The 23,121-nt window shown below is 36.9% G+C and overlaps 1 protein-coding gene across 2 annotated transcripts in view; it reads left to right on the top strand.

The window, feature by feature from the left end:
- The window catches only part of PPP1R1C (protein phosphatase 1 regulatory inhibitor subunit 1C), a 134,223-nt gene that overhangs the window by 54,930 nt on the left and 56,172 nt on the right, over positions 1-23,121 (top strand). For both annotated transcript variants that reach the window (XM_067741320.1, XM_067741319.1), the window contains exons 3-4: positions 15,473-15,510; positions 17,489-17,549. In XM_067741320.1, coding sequence (XP_067597421.1) covers positions 15,473-15,510; positions 17,489-17,549 — 99 coding nt within the window. The remainder of the gene's footprint in view (positions 1-15,472; positions 15,511-17,488; positions 17,550-23,121) is intronic.

Raw genomic sequence — 23,121 nt, 5'->3', positions numbered from 1 at the left:
GATGGTTGATATTTTATAAAACTGTTTAAAAATGTGAAAATATTTTTTAAAAGATTGCAAAGCATCAATAGTAGATTGATGATTTTTTAATGCTATATCTGGTAGAAAAGGTATTAAATGAAATAAACATTTTAGCAATATAAATAAAAATTTTAGTTTTTTTTTTTCTTTTTAATTCAAGTAATTCAGGAAATTAGTCTGATCATTTTTCCAAGATTTGTCTTAAGGGATGGTTTTGAATAACTACAGTTTAACTGTAAAGGTGTCTGTGTCCTCTGCTTTTGCAGTCACTGCCTTGAGAAGGATCTGTCTGCAGAGGCACTGTCTTAGATTGCTTAATATGGGATGGATGCAATGATTTTTTCAGTTATTAATAAAAACATAAAAATTATGGAAAGTGCTTTAAGTTAATGTATTGAATGCTTAATTCCACATACAATAAAAAGCTTAATTGGCAGGAAATTAAAGAGCCTTGAATCAATTTTTACTCAGTTTTTTGTTAATTGTGGTATGAGTCAATTTATCATATGAAGTGAGCCTACACAGCCAAGAGCCTGGTGGTGTCTTAGCATGTTGGTCAACTAGAATATAGGGGTTCCATATACAAAATTTTCTTAGATTTTAGAATTTATTTCACTTGGTTTTCTTATTATTTCCTTAAGTAGGCTTTGATATATGCTAGTTATAGCATGAAGGAAGTGAGTGACCATCTCAAGTATTTCTATAAAGAGACAATCCAATAGAGACCTTAATATGGATGGCAAAGAGGCATTTAAAAGAGGCCATTACAGTGTTCATTCCTAAACTTTCCTATGGTAGTGATTAAATCATGGTTTTCATGACAACCACTGCAAAGAAGAGAAGTTATGCAAACTGAGTTGATCACACTGCAGTTAAATGATGGCATGGACAAGTAGGTTCAAATGAGCGCCACTGACCACAAAAGCAATTAAACAGGATATTTATAATAACATTTTGCATATGTTTTAGGTGACCAGAGTCTTGGATCCATGCTGAAGTGGTCAGAAAAAACAAGTATCAACTAAAACAAACCTATAGTCTCTGTCACAGAATGAAAAATATATTGGGAAATCTCTTTCCTTCCTCTTGTTAGATCAGGCATACTTGGCGCTCACCCTATCAGCTAGTAGTAACATTTAGACAATGCCAAAGGAATGCCTTGATAAATGAAATAATCTAGCTGGTTTCTTTTGCGTGACTTGTCATCACACACTATGATGGTAGTTTTGTGAAATTCAATCCTACTGAATTCAAGTGAATTCTGCGGAACTGGCTTATGATTGGCCACACTACTTTCTCCTTTGACATTCCTCTCACAGTGACAAATGTGATGTCACTGCAGCAACAAAGCAAGATGTTACTTTGTTGCTTCACCTGCCATTCTGTAAATTGAGGAAAAGAAATTAGTCATTGCACATAGAGATCAGACTTGTGGTTGCCAAGGAGGAGGGGAAGAAAGAGAGGGATGGACTGGGAGTTTGGGGTTGGTAGATGCAAACTATTACATTTAAAATGGATAAACAACAAGGTCCTACTGTATATCACAGGAAACTATATCCAATCTCCTGGGATAAACCATAATGGAAAAGAATATTAAAAAAAAAGAATGTATATATGTGTATAACTGAGTCACCTTGCTATACAGCAAAGAGTGGCATAACATTGTAAATCAACTATACTTCAATTTAAAAAAATTATGTACAAATAAAAAAAATAAATTAGTCACTGCATTTTGGGATTAGTATTTGTTTGGTCTAACTGAAATCACAAAATATGAAGTTTTTTTAATGAGTTCTAATATTTTCAGTAAAATAAAATGATTACATTATTATATAACAAACACGTATGATTATAATTTGTTGACAGGTGACTAAAATAGATCAAATTCTTGTCAGCTAATTAGAACAGCTCCCAGATGAGTGAACTAGAAAAGTCGTATGTTTGAATCCTAAGTAAAATGTAACATGTTTCCTTTTTTTGGATATTTTCCAAAACTTCAGAATAGGGAAGAAATAGAAGTTATTTTGGAATCATACAAAACAAGCTTACCTTTACTCAGTTTCCCCCATCTTATGTAACTGTAGTACAATAATAAAATCATGAAATTGACATTGTTACAATCTGTTTATAGTTCTATGCCACTTTTCATGTGTAGATTCCTACCACTGCAGCTGAAAAACACTTATTCCATGACCATAAAGATCTCCCTCTTGCTAGAGCTTTATGGTAATACTCATCCCTTTCTCTCCCATGATCCCCAATCCCTAGCAACCACTAATCTGTTCTCCATCTCTATAATTCTGTCATTCAAGAATGTTATATAAATTGAATCATACAGTGTTTGACCTTTTGAAATTGATCTTTTTTCACTCCACATATTGCCCTTGTATATAATTAGGTCATTTCGATTTTTTATCCACTGTGCCAATCTCTATCTTTTAATTAGTATATTTAGGTCAGTTAAATTTAATGTAGTTATTCATTGAGTTAGGGCTTGGTTTTTGTTTTCTGTTTTCTCTGTTTTGGGATTCTTTTTTTTTTAATATCTCCCTGTAGTTTGCTTGAACATTTTTTATAATTCCATTTTATCTACAGTGATTTCTGAGTGTACACCTTTGTACAGATTTTTTAGTGATTGCTCTACTGTATGTAAATAATTTATCACAGTCTCTTCAGTTTTAGTGAAGAATACAAACTATTTAAGTCTCTACTTTCTCTCATTTAAAGTATTTTCTTAAGTATTTTCTCTACATACACTGAGAACCATATCAGGTAATGTTAAAATTATTCCATCAATTGTCAAACGTAATGTAGAAAACTCAGGAGGAGAAATAAGGTGTCATTTCTCTCAGGCTGCCTCATTACAACTAGATGGTTGTGAAAGTGCCACCTTCTCATTTGGCTTTCTCAAACAGGAAGGAAGAAGAGCAATTAATGCCTAAAAGTTTTCAGTATTTTAGAAAGTAGGTGTCCCTTTCTTGGTCCTTTGGTTAGAAAGTAGGCTTTCTTGAGTATTTTGTTTGTTTGTTTTTGTCTGTTACTATTAGCGTTTCTGGACTGCCAGCTTCTCCAGCATCTAATCCAGGATATAGTCAAAAGGAGACCTAGGGAATTGCTGCTATGTTGTTCCTTAGGTTCGAAGTCCCTGGTTGGTCTGTTTTCTTCTCTCTGCCTTTTAGAGACTCCTTATGTTTGTTTTATATATAATGCCCAAGGTTTTTAAGTTATACTTAGCAGTCTAGAGATTTACACCTTTATTGAGTTTATAATTTCCATGATTAAACTTATATTTCTAATTGTTTCTTTTTATATCCATCTGTTCTTGTTTCAATTTAGCCTAATCTTATTTCAACATTTTTTGATGTTTAAGAAATAGATATACTTTCTTCTTTCTCTCTTTGTGGGTACCAAATATATTCCTTTTAAGGACATTTTCAAATTGCTCTGAAGTTTTCATTTCATCTGGAGGGAATTCATCCTCCAGTTGCTTTTTTGGCAGTCATTCTTAAATGTGTCTTTTCTTCTTGTGTTTTGAGATTTTAATTTTCAATTCATCATGAGTGAAAATCCCCCCCCTCTGTGTTCACCTTTCCTTGTTAATGTTCTTGAGTCTTTCCCCACTGAATTACAGATTTTTAATCTGGAATCAGGTCTTAATTTGGACCTTAAGACTCTTGTTCCACGGTGAAATTAGAAACAGAGCAGATAAAGTCACTGAGCCCATAGTGGCTTGTCCCAAGTTGTCTGCTTTCTTGTCTCCCTGGATATACAGATCAGTGCTTTTTCTCAGCATAGGTGAGAGAGCCCTGCTTCTGGTTCCAATCAACAAGCCTGGCTTTTGTCCCTTCCTTCACATGAAGTCAATCTCTTTTCTCAAGGGTAAAGAACTCTGAGCTGTCTCTGCCTCCTCCTAGATCTAAAAAGTTTTTCAGGGCTTCCCTGGTGGTGCAGTGGATAAGAATCTGCCTGCCAATGCAGAGGAAACAGGTTCGATCCCTGGTCTGGGAAGATCCCACATGCCGTGGAGCAACAAAGCCCGTGTGCTGCAACTACTGAGCCCGCATGCCACAATTATTGAAGAAGGCGTGCCTAGAGCCTGTGCTCCACAACAACAGAAGCCCGCACAATGAGAAGCCCACGCACCGCAACAAAGAGTAGCCCCCACTCGCCAAAACTAAAGAAAGCCCGTGCACAGCAACGAAGACCCAACTCAGCCAAAAAAAAAAATTTTTTTTTAAAAAGTCTTTCAGGCCCATGGTTTCTTACCTGCTTGTTGCATTTTTCTATTCTTATATTTCGAGTCCATAGAGATGTTTGACTAATTCTGAACTGTGACTACATCATTTTAGTTATCTCTTTTTATATTTAATCTGTCATTGTTATTGCTTTTGAGCCCAAAAGTCTTCAAAGCATAAACTTAAAACACTCTTTTTATTGGAAGGACTCTTTAAACTGACTTTTCCCTTCACAACCTCTATTATCTAAATCGTCAAAAGTCTGTATCTTTTGGTTTTACTCTAAGAAATTTTATCTCTTTTTACCAAAGCGTTCTATATATGGGTCAGTGCTCTTCTGCAGCCAATATCCTGAGTAAATTATGCATTTCCATGGTTTTAGTTATTGTCTGAGGCTGATATCTATAAAAGAATATATTAAATTTGACTTTATCACTTTGAAAATTTTCTCTTATGATATATATTATTCTTGACCTAGATATATACCTGTTGTCTTCTCAACCTCTAAAAACTAACAGAACAAAGACATATATCCTTGTTTTTCCTCCAAGAGTCCCTTTTGGTTTTTTGTTTGTTTGTTTTTTAGTATATATGATTCCATTTTTTTTTACATTAATTTTTATTAGAGTGTAGTTGATTTACAATGTTGTGTTAGTTTCTGCTGCACAGCAAAGTGAATCAGTTATACATATACCTATATCCACTCTTCTTTAGATTCTTTTCCCATATAGGTATTACAGAGTATTGAGTAGAGTTCCCTGTGCTATACAGTAGGTTCTTCCTAGTTATCTATTTTATATATAGTACTATGTGTATGTCAATCCCAATCTCCCAATTTATCCCTCCCCCACTCCTCCCTTGGTAACCATAAGTTTGTTTTCAACACCTGTGACTCTCTTTCTGTTTTGTAAATAAGTTCATTTGTACCATTTTTTTAGATTCTACACACAAATGATATATATTTGTCTTTCTCTGTCTGACTTACTTCACTCAGTATGACAATCTCTAGGTCAACAACTTAGGTGATATTTATAAGAATTTGAGTGTCTGTACCATTGCCTTAGTAATGACCTAATAAATTGGTTTAAAGAAATAGAAGGTATGGCCTCTACCTTAACAAGTTTTCAAACCAAACACTTATTTGTTAAAACTATTTATTTAGCACCTAGTATGAGTAAGTAATTATGCTACAATTTTATTTTGTATTTTATTTTGTAGACAAGCAGCAAACAGAGGGTCTGTTTTATGAAATGTAGGCACTGGGTATATTTATTTGACAAGCTGTTATGTGTCAGCCATGCTACTGTGCTAAGAGCTGTGGAAGAATCAAGCATGGAGACTAATCTCCGTTCCTTTATAGGTTATTTGAGGAGATAAAACACTAATGACCATAGTATAAGGTATACTGATGAATACAATGATATAGGTATAGAGGAAGTGCTGTGAGTACTGGGTGAAGGAGATGACTTCCAGTTGGGAATAGGGGAGACATAATTGGGAAAGATTTCCCAGAAGAGATGCCATCTGAAGAGAACTTTGAGGGATGGTAGTATTTGGTTTGAGGGAAGGAGCGTTCTGGATATGAGCAACAAACACACAAAAGCAGCCAACTGGAGGATATGTATAATCAAAAAGGTACTATCAGTATTTTTTTAACATATTTTGGTCCTTCTCTTTCCATATCTAATCAATAAATAAACCAACAGCTGTTATTATCATTGGTCTTGTTTGAAAATCATTGCACTCCTCTTTTTCTCCACTAACATATCCTAGCTTGCATCAGCTTTTAACAATTTTAACTGAAGTTTAAAATATTCTCATTTCCTTAACCATACCTTTTTTTCTATATCTTAATTAGCCTCATATAAAATATCTTAAATTATATTTTTTTCATGAACTTCTTCTTAGTTACATTACTTACTTTCTAATAATGACTATCTGGTGTACTTCAAATCACATACAGAATCCTGACAATAATAACAAAAATATTTTCGGGGGTAATTTCTGTTTGTGTTTAGTACTTTTACTTTTTTTCCTTTTGTTTAAGTTTTTTTAATTGATGGACAGTTTTTTAAGATGAGCTTCAGATTTACAGAAAAATTGAACAGAGGTCCCCTATTATCGTATTAACACCTTACATTAGTCATTAAAGTGTAACATTATTACAATTAATGACCCAATATTGATATATTGTTATTAACTGAAGTTCAGAGTTAATTTAGATTTCATTTTTAACCCAATGCCCTTTCTCGGTTTTAGGTTCTCATCCAGGATACACCATCACATTTAGTTATCATGTCTCCTTAGGCTCTTCTTGGCTATGACAGTTTCTCAGACTTTCCTTTTTTGATGACTATATTAGTCAGGGTTCTCCAGAGAAACAGAAACAATAGAATATATAAAAAGAGATTTACTATAAGGGGTTGGCTTATATGATTACAGAGGCTGAAAAGTCCCATAATCTGTCATCTGCAAGCTAAAGTCCCAGAAAGCCAATGGTATAGCTTCAGTCCAAATTTGATGGCCTGAGAAATAGGGGGTGCAATGGTGTAAGTTCTGGCTCAAGTCCAAAGGCCCAATGGACTTGAACCACAATTTACACCATCAGCCTCCCTGGTTCTCAGGTTTTCAGATTTGGATTTATTGTTCTTTTCCTTCTAGTTCTGTAAGTTGTAAAGTTAGGCTGCTGATTTGAAATCTTGCTTGACTTTTAATGTGAGCAGTTACAGCTATACATTTTTCTCTTAGCACAGCTATCACTGTGACCCTTAAGTTTTGGTATGCTGTGTTTATGACTTCTTCTTTGATTCATTGGTTGTTTAAGAGTGTGTTGTTTAATTTCCACAAATTTGTGAATTTCCCAGTTTTATCTGTTACTGATTTCTAACTTCATCTCATTGTGGTTGGAGAAGTCACTTTAGGATACCTTTTAAAATCTACTAAGACTTAATTTGCAGGCAGCGCGTCTAAAGGAGGGCCTCTGGAGTGTGGAGTTCTGGAGTTTGAAAGTACCCAGTGCTCTGCCTATGCCTCTGGATGGTCTCAAGTTCAGCATTGCATCTCCTCATTCAGTTGTCTCACTATCCCCACTGGTGTTGAAGGCCCACGCTAATTTCCACAGTGCAGTGTTAACCATATCAAGATGTGGCCGAATTGGTCTGCTAATGACACCCTGTCCTCGTGTGTCAAGGTCCTGAATGCTCTTCCTGCTACCTTGTGCATTTGTGGATTCTTTGGAGACACCTCATAGCTGCCGTTTGGATGACGGGCTCTTGGTGCTCCAGCCAGCCGTCAGGGCTGTGCCTCTGAGGTGGGAGAGCCAAGGTCAGGACAATGGTCCACCAGAGAACTCCCAGCTCCACGTAATATCAAACGGCGAAAATCTCCCTGAGATCTCCATCTGAACATCAAGACCCAACTCCACTCAATGACCAGCAAGCTACAGTGCCGGACACCCTATGCTAAACAACTAACAAAACAGGCACACAACCCCACCCATTAGCAGAGAGGCTGCCTAAAATCATAATAAGTCCACAGACACCCCAAAACACACCACCAGATGTGGACCTGCCCACCAGAAAGACAAGATCCAGCCTCATCCACCAGAACACAGGCACTAGTCCCCTCCACCAGGAAGCCTACACAACCCACTGAACCAACCTTAGCCACTGCGGACAGACACCAAAAACAACGGTAACTATGAACCTGCAGCCTGCAAAAAGGAGACCCCAAACACAGTAAGATAAGCAAAATGAGAAGACAGAAAAACACACAGCAGATGAAGGAGCAAGATAAAAACCCACCAAACCTAACAAATGACGAGGAAATAGGCAGTCTACCTGAAAAACAATTCAGAATAATGATAGTAAAGATGATCCAAAATCTTGGAAATAAAATGGAGAAAATACAAGAAAAGTTTAACAAGACTCAGAAGAACTAAAGAGCAAACAAACAGTCATGAACAACACAATAAATGAAATGAAAAAATTCTCTAGGAGGGATCAATAGCAGAATAACTGAGGCAGAAAAATGGATACGTGACCTGGAAGATAAAAGAGTGCAAATAACTACTGCAGAGCAGAATAAAGAAAAAAGAATGAAAAGAATTGAAGACAGTCTCAGAGACCTCTGGGACAATATTAAATGCACCAACATTTGAATTATAAGAGTCCCAGAAGAAGAAGAGAAAAAGAAAGGGACTGAGAAAATATTTGAAGAGATTATAGTTGAAAATGTCCCTAACATGAGAAAGGAAATAGCCACCCAAGTCCAGGAAGCACAGAGCATCCTATACAGGATAAATCCAAGGAGAAACATACCAAGACACATATTAATCAAACTATCAAAAATTAAATACAAAGAAAAAATATTAAAAGCAGCAAGGGAAAAACAACAAATAACACACAAGGGAATCCCCATAAGGTTAACAGCTGATCTTTCAGCAGAAACTGTGCAGGCCAGAAGGGAGTGGCAGGACATATTTAAAGTGATGAAAGGGAAAAAGATTACCAAGATTACTCTACCCAGCAAGGATCTGATTCAGATTTGACGGAGAATTAAAACCTTCACGGACAAGCAAAAGCTAAGAGAATTCAGCACCACCGAACCAGCTTTACAACAAATGCTATAGGAACTTCTCTAGGCAGGAAACACAAGGGAAGGAAAAGACCTACAATAAAAAAACCAAAACAATTAAGAAAATGGGAATAGGAACATACATATCGATAATTACCTTAAATGTAAATGGATTAAATGCTCCAACGAAAAGACACAGACTGGCTGAATGGATACAAAAACAACACCTGGGCTTCCCTGGTGGCGCAGTGGTTGAGAGTCTGCCTGCCGATGCAGGGGACACGGGTTCATGCCCCAGTCCGGGAAAATCCCACATGCCGTGGAGTGGCTAGGCCCGTGAGCCATGGCTGCTGAGCCTGCGCGTCCGTAGCCTGTGCTCCACAACGGGAGAGCACACAACAGTGAGAGGCCCACGTACCACAAAAAACAAAAAAACAAGACCTGTATATATGCTGTCTACAAGAGACCCACTTCAGACCGAGGGACACAGACAGACTGAAAGTGAGGGGGTGGAAAAAGATATTCCATGCAAATGGAAATCAAAAGAAAGCTGGAGTAGCAATACTCATATCAGACAAAATAGACTTTAAAACAAAGACTATCACAAGAGACAAAGAAGGACACTACATAATGATCAAGGGATCCATCCAAGATATAACAACTGTAAATATTTATGCACCGAACACAGGAGCACCTCAATACATAAGACAAATACTAACAGCCATAAAAGAGGAAATTGACAGTAACACAATCATAGTAGGGGACTTGAACACCCCACTTTAACCATTGGACAGATCATCCAAAATGGAGATAAATAAGAAACACAAGCTTTGAATGACACATTAAACAAGATGGACTTTATTGATACTTATAGAACATTCCATCCCAAAACAACAGAATATACTTTCTTCTCAAGTGCGAATGGAACATTCTCCAGGATAGATCATATCTTGGGTCACAAATCAAGCCTTGGTAAATTTAAGAAAACTGAAATCATATCAAGTATCTCTTCTGACCATGACGCTACGAGACTACATATCAATTACAGGAAAAAATCGGTAAAAAATACAAACACATGGAGGCTAAACAATACACTACTTAATAACCAAGAGACCACTGAAGAAATCAAAGAGGAAATCAAAAAATACCTAGAAACAAATGACAATGAAAACACGACAACCCAAAACCTATGGGATGCAGCAAAAGCAGTTCTAAGAGGGAAGTTTATAGCAATACAATCCTACCTTAAGAAACAAGAAATATCTCAAATAAACAACCTAACCTTAACCTAAAGCAATTAGAGAAAGAACAACAAAAGACCCCCAAAGCAGAAGGAAAGAAATTATAAAGATCAGATCAGAAATAAATGAAAAAGAAATGAAGGAAACAACAGCAAAGATCAATAAAACTAAAAGGTAGTTCTTTGAGAAGATAAACAAAATTGATAAACCATTAGCCAGACGCATCAAGAAAAACAGGGAGAAGACTCAAGTCAATAGAATTTGAAATGAAAAAGGAGAAGTAAAAACTGACACTGCAGAAATACAAAGAATCATGAGAGATTACTACAAGCAAACTATATGCCAATAAAATGGACAACCTGGAAGAAATGGACAAATTCTCAAAAATGCACAACCTTCCGAGATTGAACCAGGAAGAAATAGAAAATATGAACAGACCAATCACAAGCACTGAAATTGAAACTGTGATTAAAAATCTTCTAACAAACAAAAGCCCAAGACCAGATGGCTTCACAGGCGAATTCTATCAAACATTTAGAAAAGAGCTAACACCTATCCTTCTCAAACTCTTCCAAAATATAGCAGAGGGAGGAACACTCCCAAACTCATTCTACGAGGCCACCATCACCCCGATACCAAAACCAAACAAAGATGTCACAAAAAAAGAAAACTACAGACCAATATCACTGATAAACACAGATGCACATATCCTCAACAAAATACTAGCAAACAGAATCCAACAGCACACTAAAAGAGTCATACACCTGGATCAAGTGGGGTTTACCCCAGGAATGCAAGGATTCTTCAATATATGCAAATCAATCAACATGATACACCATATTAACAAATTGAAGGAGAAAAAGCATACAATCATCTCAGTAGATGCGGAAAAAGCTTTCGACAAAAGTCAACACCTATTTATGATAAAAACCCTCCAGAAAGCAGGCATAGAGGGAACTTTCCTCAACATAATAAAGGTCATATATGACAAACGCACTGCCAACATCGTTCTCAATGGTGAAAAACTGAAAATATTTCCACTAAGATCAGGAAGAAGACAAGGTGGACACTCTAATCACTATTATTCAACACAGTTTTGGAAGTTTTAGCCACAGCAATCAGAGAAGAAAAAGAAATAAAAGGAATCCAAATTGGAAAAAAAGAAGTAAAGCTGTCACTGTTTGCAGATGACATGATACTATACACAGAGAATCCTAAGGATGCTGCCAGAAAACTACTAGAGCTAATCAATGAATTTGGTAAAGTAGCAGGACAGAAAATTAATGCACAGAAATCTCTTGCATTCCTATACACTAATGATGAAAAATCTGAAAGTAGAATTAAGAAAACACTCCCATTTACCACTGCAAAAAAAAGAATAAAATACTTAGGAATAAACCTACCTAAGGAGACAAAAGACCTGTATGCAGAAAATTATAAGACACTGATGAAAGAAATTAAAGATGATACAAATAGATGAAGAGATATACCATGTTCTTGGTTTGGAAAAATCAACATTGTGAAAATGACTATACTACCCAAAGCAATCTACAGATACAATGCAATCCCTATCAAACTACCACTGGCAGTTTTCACAGAACTAGAACAAAAAATTTCACAATCTGTATGGAAACATAAAAGACCCCGAATAGCCAAAGCAATCTCGAGAAAGAAAAATGGATCTGGAGGAATCAGGCTCCTGGACTTCAGACTATACTACAAAGCTACAGTAATCAAAACAGTATGGTACTGGCACAAAAACAGAAATATAGATCAATGGAACAGCATAGAAGGCCCAGAGATAAACCCACTCATATACGGTCACCTTATCTTTGATAAAGGAGGCAGGAATGTACAGTGGAGAAAGGACAGCCTCTTCAATAAGTGGTGCTGGGAAAAATGGACAGGTACATGTAGAAGTATGAGATTAGAACACTCCCTAACACCATACACAAAAGTAAACTCATAATGGATTAAAGACCTAAATGTAAGGCCAGAAACTATCAAACTCTTAGAGGAAAACATAGGCAGAACACTCTATGACATAAATCACAGCAAGATCCTTTTTGACCCACCCCCTAGAGAAATGGAAATAAAAAAAAAAATAAACAAATGGGACCTAATGAAACTTCAAAGCTTTTGCACAGCAAAGGAAACCATAAACAAGACAAAAGACAACCTTCAGAATGGGAGAAAATAATTGCAAATGAAGCAACTGACAAAGGATTAACCTCCAAAATTTACAAGCAGCTCATGCAGCTCAATAACAAATAAACAAACAACCCAATCCAAAAATGGGCAGAAGACCTAAACAGACATTTCTCCAAAGACGATATACAGAGTGCCAGCAAACACATGAAAGAATGCTCAACATCATTAATCATTAGAGAAATGCAAATCAAAACTACAATGCAGTATCATCTCACACCAGTCAGAATGGGCATCACTAAAAAATCTACAAACAATAAATGCTGGAGAGAATGTGGAGGAAAGGGGAACCCTCATACATTGTTGGTGGGAATGTAAATTGATACAGCCACTATGCAGACCAGTATGGAGGTTCCTTAAGAAACTTAAAGTAGAACTACCATATGACCCATCAATCCCACTACTGGCCATATACCCTGAGAAAACCATAATTCAAAAAGAGTCAGGTACCACAATGTTCACTGCAGCTCTATTTACAATAGCCAGGACATGGAAGCAACCTAAGTGTCCATCAACAGATGAATGGATAAAGAAGATGTAGCACATATATACAGTGGAATATTACTCAGCCATAAAAAGAAACTTAACTGAATTATTTGTAATGAGGTGGATGGACCTAGAGTCTGTCATACAGAGTGAAGTAAGTCAGAAAGTGAAAAACAAATACTGTATGCTAACACATATATATGGAATCTAAAAAAAAAAAAAAAAAATAGTGGTCATGAAGAGCCTAGGGGTAAGACAGGAATAAAGACACAGACCTACTAGAGAATGGACTTGAGGACACGGTGAGCAGAAAGGGTAAGCTAGGACAAAGTGAGAGAGTGGTAATGTATATACAGACATATATACACTATCATATGTAAAATAGACAGCTAGTGGGAAGCAGTCGCATAGCACAGGGAGATCAGCTCTGTGCTTTATGAACAGCTAGAAAGGTTGGATAGGGAGGGTGGGAGGGAGGGAGACGCAAGAGGGGGGAGATATGGGGATATATGTATATGTATAACTGATTCACTTTGTTATAAAGCAAGAACTAACACACCATTGTAAAGCAATTATACTCCAATAAAAATGTTAAAAAAAAAAAAGACTTAATTTGTGGCCTTACATACGGTCTCTCCTGGAAAAAGTTTCCATGTACATTTGAAAAGACTATGTGTGCGATTGTAATTGGTAGAATCTTCTATATATGTCTATTAGATATATTTGATTTATTAAGTTTTTAAGTCTTCTGTTTCCCTGCTTATCTTCTTTCTGGTTGCTCTACCCATTATTGAGAGTGGGGTATTGAAGTCTCCAACTATTACTGCAGAACAGTTTATTTCTCTGTTCAGTTCTGTTAGTTTTGCCTCAGATACTTTGATGGTCTGTTGTTAGGTAGACAAATGTTTATAATTTTTATATATCTTCTTTCTGTATTGAAACTTTTCTTAATATATGTCTTCTTTGTCTCATAACTTTTTTTGATTTGAAGTCTATTTTGTCTGATATTAGTATAGTCACCCTGCTCTCTTTTGGTTTCTATTTGCATACAATTGTTTTTCCTAACCTTTGACTTTTACCCTATTTGTATATTTGGATCTAAAGTGAGTCTCTTGTAGGTAGTACATATTGGATCATATGATCTTATCTATTTTGCTAATCTTGGTCTTTTGAAGATTTTAATCTGTTTACATTTAAAGTAACTAATAAGACTTCCTTCTGTCATTTTGCTATTTGTTTCCTATATGACTTATAGCTTTTTTGTCCCTCATTTCCTGAATTCCTGTCTTCCTTTATGCTTACTTTTAAAAAATATGTATTTATTTATTTTTGGCTGCGTCGTGTCTTAGTTGCCACACACGGGATCTTTCATTGTGGCATGCAGGCTTCTCTCTAGTTGTGGCACCCGGGCTCTCTAGTTGTGGCTTGTGTGCTTGTAGTTGTGGTGCACAGGCTTAGTTGCCCCATGGTATGTGGGATCTTAGTTCCCTGATCCGGGATGTACCTGCATCCCCTGCATTGGAAGGCAGATTCTTCACCACTGGACCACCAGGGAAGCCCCATGTTTAGTTAATTTTTTGTAGTGAATTGTTTAAATTTCTTTCTCATTTCCTTTTGTGTACATTCTATAGCTGTTTTCTTTGTAGTTACAATGGGGATTACATTTAAAACCCTAAATTTATAACACTTTAATTTGAATTTATACTAGTTTAACTTCAATAACATACAAACACTCTTCTTTTACACCTGTCCCAACCCCTTATGGTTATTTATATCACAAAATTACGTCCTTATACATTATGTACCCAAAAACATAAACTAATAATTCTTTAAATTCACTAGCCTCTTAAATTATGTAGAGAACAAAATGCGGAGTTACAAACCAAAGTTACAATTATACTCGCTTTTAGACATTCTTTCATGAATGTCTCGTTCAGTATTTAAACCATGGCATCAATCTCTCAGCTGTGGGACTAACCTAAAAGTGAGGAACGGTCAACTGGGTCTAGAAGCCAAGAGGCAGAATCCATGCAAAGTAGGTGAGGAGGTAGGAAAGAAGCCCAGCCCAGAATGTCCTCGCTCTGTGGAAGGGGAGTATGTGAGCACCTCTTCCTCCTCTCTCCCCTTCCTCACAACTGTTTTTTTTACACAGACTACGTGGAAGTTGCCCTAGAAGTGTTACAAAAAATATTTCTGATAAAGTTACTGATTCTTTCCAGGGGCATATAGAAAAGAGGGTGCCTCTTTTAGAGTCAGTGATTGGGCTGAGCAGAAAAATAGGTTTGTTCTGCTTACTGGCAAACTTAAGGAAAATTGACAGAGGCTACAGTTAATAGACAGTGCTGCAAAATCCATGAGGAGAGAAGGTTGTTTACGCCTTAGCACTGTGAGGTTGATGATGCCAACGGTTGTTCTAGGAGGCATTTCTCTGGTCCCCCTTCCGGACTGCTGGAAGTCGGGCAATTTGGAATTTCAGGAGGGATGCTTTTTTATTGCCTTTTTTAAACCTGTGGGAGAGGGTTATCTCAGAAGGAAACTATTTCTTTCTGCCTCCCACTGCCCTCTCAGCCACTAGACTAAGCCATGGATATTGTATAAGCATAAGGCAATTATTAAATCATTCTGTTCCATGTTATTGAAAATTTAATGCGCATATTACAAGGAAAAATATCAACTTTCTAATAATTACACCTACTTCTCTTGCAGAAATAGATGACAAGAGAGTGACCAACACACAAGCAGAAGTAAGTTTTCTTATACTCTGTATAAATATGTGTCCAACCAACTAAAAACACTACCAGTTTGATCTGATGTGATATAAAATATGGTATCAATATAACTGTGTTGTAAAAACTATTTGATTTGCTTTCCCCTACTGAACAAACAGTAAAATGGTGTCATAAAATCTCCACCTCTAGGTTACCCTTGATTCTCCACCTATGAAATACTAACCCCTGGAAAAACTTCTAAAATAAACTACTGATTTTAGAGGCAAGATATGGTATTGATAATTTCAATGTAGTGACTGGTTGTGTATGACCATCACAGGTTGGGACAGCCAATGTTGGAACCCTGGAACAAGAAGGTGGGGGACAGACACCTCTTAAGGGTCCTCTGGTGTGTGGAGCCAAGAGCAGATCCTGAGGCCAGTCTCCACATACACATGTAGGAGTTCAGATTGAAAATATGAACCAGGGACGGGGGGCCTAGGGGAGCTGATAACATAGGATACACAGAATACAAGAAAATGAGCAAACTTGTGCCCAGAAATGGAACAAATATTGAGTAGGACTCATGCAGACTTGATACTCAATTCCCATGGCCACATGAGTAGGCATCTAGCAAAACTCAGTGGAAAATGTAGAAAGAACAAAATACCAGAAAGTATCTCTCAAGACTTTTCTAAAAATTTAATGAGATTGTAAATGTTAAATGCTTTGAAAACTAAACTCTTACATAAATATAATTTTTATTAGTTAGTAAGTTTTACCACTGTTACTAAACAAACCAACTTTTCTGTAGAATTAATTTTCTACTTAATCTTTGAATATGTATATGGAAATAAACATATAAGAAAACCTGGAAGTGAATGCTTCTTAAAATCAACCAAATGTGACAGAATACAGCAGGGGTACAACAGAAGGCTCAATCATCCACACACGTATACTAATGTAGAGTTGCCCTGCCTGCATCTGTGCATAAGAGACTGGTAACAAAACACTCTATGTTGCAGAAATTTGCTTGTACCATTTGCTTTGATTGATATGGATTTGGTAACTATTTGGTTGAATTTTTTACTTTTTAATAGGTTGTTTTTGCATCAGCTAAATACCAACATCTTGATGACTCCTTTGAGGGCAATTAAGCTTTAGTACATATGAGTAAAGATGCCTCAAGCTCTATTTACAACTTCATGAAACAGTTTCTAGTTTTCTTCAGACTCTGTACATATGTTCTTTCTAATATGCATGGAAAGCCTAGAACAATCCTCAAAAAGTATCTTGTAACTATTTATACCTGAACTTTCCAAAGCAAAAATAATTGCTCCAGACACTAAAACTCCTGCCTTTGACACACTGAAATATAAGTAGACACACAATTAAAAAGGAGTCTTTGACATAATCTGATCGAGGTGTAGACCACATATATATATAATTTATTATAATAAGTAATGCCTTATATATATATAAATATCTATTTCTATCTAAACTTTAAATATTATTATTGTGGTTCTGACCCTGAAATATGTTCCTCTGTTCCAATTTGTATCATTTTTAGTGCAAAAATTTCTGCCTCAATAAATTAATTCTGATCCAGTGTGCTTAAGGGTATTAAGCAGCAGTTTTGTTAGGAGAGAGCTTTTGAACATGTAAAAGAATATTACCTCAACATTGTAATTCCAAGGAAATGGAGCTATTAGATTGAACATCTCAATTCCATAGTATTATAGACTGATATTACTTAGCAAGGACTCTCATTAACCCTCCAGAACCACTGACAATCCTATGAACAGATATAATTATACCATGGACATAGCTTTTGGAGTATATTTTGTCCTGGGACTTATGCTTTTCTCTAAAATGGAAAGGATTGGTACTATCTCTTTCTTTCTTTCTTTTTAAAATAAACTAATGTTACTAGGTGTTTATTTCCCTCAAAGGGCTGATGACATTGTACTTTTTATCCAAATATAAGACTTATTACTTTTTTCTCTCTATCCAGTCACAGAATGCATCCCCTAAGCAAAGGAAGCAGAGCGTGTACACACCACCCGCCATGAAAGGTACTGTTCATGTACTGTTTCCGGTTGTTGTGAGTGCTGAGTTCATGGATGGCAGGCAGGCTGTTCTCAGGTGCCTTATACCTGCTTATAAGCTAGATCTATCTTACTGAAAGTCACATTACTGACTTTCAGTAACATATGTTATTTGAAACCTAGTTTCATCAAGAGTGAAATAGGTGAAGAAGGGACAACTAGCGATGTCTCAAAATCTCAGTCTGGAAATTCAGATTTTCCAAAATACTGACAAAAGTTTTCTTTTACCCTTCCTCACATGTTTTCCCTGAAGAGATTTTTCTAGAATCCCTAATTACTCTTGCAAGTGTTGGCAGATGATTACCTTTTTTTCCTTAGCTTAAGCAAAGTATGTCTTGAATTTCAGACAGATACAGATACAGTAAAGTGTTGCTTCACTGCCCTGTGTCAGGAGCAGTTCTAAGAAACCCAGTCAAACAGCTATTAGCTGTACATGTAACAGCTGTTGAAATAGCAACTAAGAATGCTAGCTCAGATTCTGGTGTTCTCCCAGAATCTCCACCCCTCCCCCACCAAATTAGAACTGCAAAAAGAACATCTAAGTGTATCAGAATTTTGACCAACATCAATTCCAGAGAAGGTTTCTTTTATTTCTCACACAACAGTATTCCTAACATGAGGCAGAGTGTGTCCAATCTAGTTGCTCGTGTTCCAGCCTGGCACTTGGGCTGTTGGCCCAGTGACTCATCATGCTGTCGTACAGCTCGGTTTCAACTACAGGAGAGGCCAGCTGAACAGCTTCCTCTGGAGTCTAGAGAGATGTCTAAATTGGGAGTGAAATTTTCCATGCTGTATGCTCTCTAGATTTGGGGCTTCTCTCTGAAAGAGAGGTGGGACATAAGGGGACACATTAATAGCTACTTTCCATAAACTTCTGTCCTGTGCAGCTATAAAATACAATGTTTGCTTGTTCATAAGACTGCAGTAAATAATGCAGTCATCAGCATTGTAGTTAATTCCAGGGTAATTATTGAGGCTATCAGGCATCCCTTTCTCAAGATCAGTGTAATCATTTTTGAAGGTATTTTCCCTCTTGTAAGTCATCTTGTACTTTTAAAACACATCAGTTTTGGCATGAATGGGTCCCAAAGAAAGATACATGTTCACTCATTTAATAATTTCCTCTGTTCTATTTTGGGTTAGCTTAACTAAATAAAGACTGTTCTCATGTTCTTTAGAGAATAACAGCATTATTTTTAAAGGAAAAATCTTAAAATCAAGGCCCCAAAGGCTCATGGTTTTTATACTTAGCTCTCAAATGTAAGAATGTGGGATGCTAACGTTTAGGGAAGTTAGTCATATTGTATATTTTTACCCATAACCTTACTACTGTTGAGCCCTCCAAGATGGCCATTCAATGATAATCATTTTTGGTCATGAGTTAAAGGCTTGAGAAAGCACAGTAATTCTTTCATGAGGCTATTCGGGTATAATTACAAGCCACTTAGGTCCTCATTTATTACCTGTAAATACTTAGCAAAGTCGCCTGCTACTGATAAAAGAGTAAAGAGAGCTAAATCCACATATTTTATTCAGTCTACCTGTCCCTTAGAGCTAGAAATGAATATTTTGGGACAAAATTAAGCAATGGTAACATATGGTGCATTGTAAGCAAATTAAGAAGCTTCAATCATAAAAAAGATGAATTAGAAAGCAAATGTTATTGAAATGCAAAATCAATAATAACAACTGCTCTGAAATGTATAATTCTTCAGACTGCAGTGGAATATGCAATTATTGAATGTAAAAAATGTTTGCTAGGAGAGCAAAGTAGCACCAGATATGATTAATAGTTCTGAAAGAAATCACTCTGACCAAATGGCCAACTAGAGCTTCATGAATGACCCAGTGAGTAGCTGATTAGTAAAACAAAACAAAACAACTAGCTAGACTCCTTCCTTCTTCTCTTGTATTAGGTAGTGAGGAGTTACTGGATATACAGGCCTATACCCAGGAGAGAGATGCTACATTCTGCCTACGCCATTTCAATAAATGCCCAGACAGACTAGTCTCCCAGCTCCTACATTCATTTATTTTTCCCTCTTTCAGTTACTATGGTATTTATGGCTCCACCAGCTCTCAGAAAACAGAGACATGTCCAGATCACCTCTTGTGATGAAGGCTTTATGAAGGTGCATGGGTAGGTAGGGGGTAAGAAATAGAGCGAGGAAACCATTTTAACAGGTACACTGTCAGGACTGATAGGCTGATCACCTCCAAATTCATATCTGCAGCCATAACTTATCTCCTGAACCTCAGACTCCCATTTCTAACTAGCTACCAAATTTCTTCACCTGAATGAATGACATTCATTGAAACTTCTCAAATTTAATATGTCCAAAACCAAACTCATTGGTTCTTTTTTGGGTTTTCCCCATCTCAATAAATCTTATTCAGCTGTTGAGAACAAAAACCTTTGCATAATCCTTGACTGCTCCCCCTTACCCAATCCATCATCTACTCCTGTTGGTGCTAATTTCAAGATGTACCCCTTCTCTATTTTCCGTATCTTCCACTGCTACTACCTTGTGCGACCACCATTGCTTCTTGCCTGGGCTGCTGAAGTAGCCTCCTTACTGCTCTCCTGCTTCTGCTCTTGACCCTCTACAATTGAGTCTCCACACACAAACCAGAGTAATTCCTCTAACGCACAAATGTGATCATGCCACCCCCTTGATCAAAATCCTAAAAAACTTCCTGTTGCATTCAGAATAAAATGAAAAATCCCATCACGGCTTACAAGTCCCTGAATGAGCTGCACTGTCCTTTCTCCTTGATCTTACCTCCTTTCACACTGCCCCTTGTTCATCAGGGTTCAATGTCATGGACTTTTTCGGTTTATAAACATCTCAAACACACTTCTGTATCACAGCATTTGTACTTTCCACTTTCTCTGCTTGAGAAGCTCTTTACCCAGTGGCCTCACAGGTGACTCAGTTCCCTCCTCAGAAAGGTCTTCATTTCCTGATAACTGCCCATCCTACCATCACTATCCATGTCCTCATAACACTGCCTTAATTTTTTCCATGGCACTCATCATTATGTACCTAGAATGAGGGGTCCATGACAACAGTTTTGTTCATTTGATATTCCCAGCACTTAGTACATAATAGGTGCTCAATAAAAACTTGTTGAATAAATGAACTGTAATGAACTGGGGAATCCAGCTACATTGTCATCTGCTGGGAAGAGGATGTCCCTTAAACCTTGTTCTACTAATTGTCATACTTGTGACCCTGCTTCTGTTTCTCTTTGCTTCTCTCTCTGCTTGATCCCCCTTTAACTCTTATGTTCTTACTTATCCGTATGCTTCTGTTTTTCTTTTTCCCACTCCCTTCCCCTCTAGTCAAAGAGAAAATCTGATTTGGAAAATTAGTAACCATCCAGAATGATGCATCAATTTGGCTGGATTCTTAAGAGAGGTTATCTCATGGACCACTGGAACCATTAGGTGGTTGCCTCTGGCTAGAGCCTGGTTCCTCCAACAGTTAGTTTCTGGCCAAGATAGCAGCATCGTGGGAAACAAACATGGCAATGTAAATAGAAGAATCTGGAGATGGCTCTCTTCCTTCAGAGATGCTTCATGACTTGATCAGAACATTTACTCTTAGAAAGTAATAGTAGAATTAGTTCTTGGTCTTGCCATCTTTCTAGTCATAACATTATAGTCATTCAAAGTTGTCAAGTTTAAAGATTAACTAGTACAACTATCTAGTGATGCATCAAACATCACTTCCATTTTTTCCACTGCATCTAACCTCAGGGTATTAGATTGGCTATGTTCTCTTGAAGGTTCTAATATATTAGGCTTGGGCTGTAGCCAAATAATCAGAAGTTCCGGGTGATTCTGCTGTAGCAAGTCTAAAAATTGACCAGACTCCAGATATCCAATCATCTATCTAACATGTCTTTCTTATGTCATAGGTTGAATAAATGAAATGAAATCTCATGGAAATCAAAGATCATGAGATCAAAATTAGCATGTTCAAAACTGACCTTCTGATCTCCACAGCAAATCAATTTGTCCTTCACGTTCCCCTTCTCAGAAAGGTGCTTATTCCTGAGTTCTGGGGGTCTCCAAGGACTCTCTCTCTCTCCTTCACTCTCTTCATTAGTAGAGCACCAGGTCTTGTGGATTGCGCCCCATTAGTTCCTCTCCCACCTTCCCCTCTTCTATCTCCAATGTCACCATCACAATTCAAGTCACATTCATTTCTTTGCCAGGATATAAAAGGTTACTCTCCATTCAGTCTCTTTCCTCTACTTCCCATCTGTTTTCTATACTGTACCCAAAGTGAACTTCTTAAAAACCGGATGTGATTATGCCACTACCTTGGTTAAAACTCTTCAATAGCTCCTCACTGCCCTTAGACAAAACTCCTATTCCAGAGCAAAGTTTAGAAAGCGTACTGCCCTGTGGCTCCAATATGGCTCTCCTCTCCTTACCCACTAGGTCCCAGCCACAGTGGCATTCTGCCAACTTCTAAATGCAACAAGCTCTTTCCTGAAGAGTCTGCATACATTCTTCATCTAGAATATTCTCCCTTGCCTCCTTCTTGTCCTCATTCTTTATTTGCTTAGTTCCTACTTATCATTCAAGCCCTGTCCTTAAAGGTCAGATCCTGAAAGGAGCTTTCCCTAACCCTCCATTCTAAATTATGTGTAGCTATGAACTCTCTATTAATAGTTACACATTCTCTATAGTTCTTTCATTGCAAGTAATCACAATGTTCAATTATATATTAAGTGTCTGTCTCTCCAACTACACCAGAAGTGATCTACATGGCAGCAGTGACAGTGCCTATTTTGTTTATTACCTTATCTGCAGGGCTTAACACAATGCTTGAGACATAAGCAGTGCTTATACATATACTTTTAAATAATTTTTTTAAATGTACCCAACACTACTGATGGTGAATGAATCATTTCCTTAGGGTGCTTACCTTCTCTCTGGTCTATTAGAAAGATCTTTTCTCTATTGAAATTTATATTCATGGATTCTTTTCTATATCTTGTTGCTATTTGTGATAAATTTAAAAATGACAACTATCTGAATATTTCAAGACATCTATCAGGTCCTTGCCTCACCCCTAATTTCTCTCTTTCCAGGTTAAAACATTTCAATGTCAATTATGCCTGTCCTTTCACATTCACTCCTGATCTCCTAATAAGCTTTACTTTGCCTATATCACTCTAGAAGTACATCATTCAAAATCAACTTATATTTAAGGAGTGGTCTGACCAGAAGAGAATGGAGACTTCAATTATGCCTGTCACCTCCTTCATTCCAGATAATTTAACTCCATTAATGCGACCCCAAATTGTACTAGCTTTCTCTGGCAGCCATATACATTGGTGACAAATAGTGAGCTTACCATAAATTCAAAACTTCCAAGCCTTTTTCATGTACTGCTTTAAAGCCATATTATTTATAATGTATAGCTCATTTAAAAATTATGTCTTTTCTTAACCAAAAAGCAAGACAGTGCTATCATTCCAATTGATTTTCATCTTCTTAGATCAGACTGTCACATGAACA

This window comes from Pseudorca crassidens, chromosome 6, assembly GCF_039906515.1.
Source record: "Pseudorca crassidens isolate mPseCra1 chromosome 6, mPseCra1.hap1, whole genome shotgun sequence".
Classification (NCBI taxonomy): Eukaryota; Metazoa; Chordata; class Mammalia; order Artiodactyla; family Delphinidae; genus Pseudorca; species Pseudorca crassidens.
Note: the sequence above shows the minus strand (reverse complement) of the source record. Positions and strands in the feature narration are given on the sequence as shown.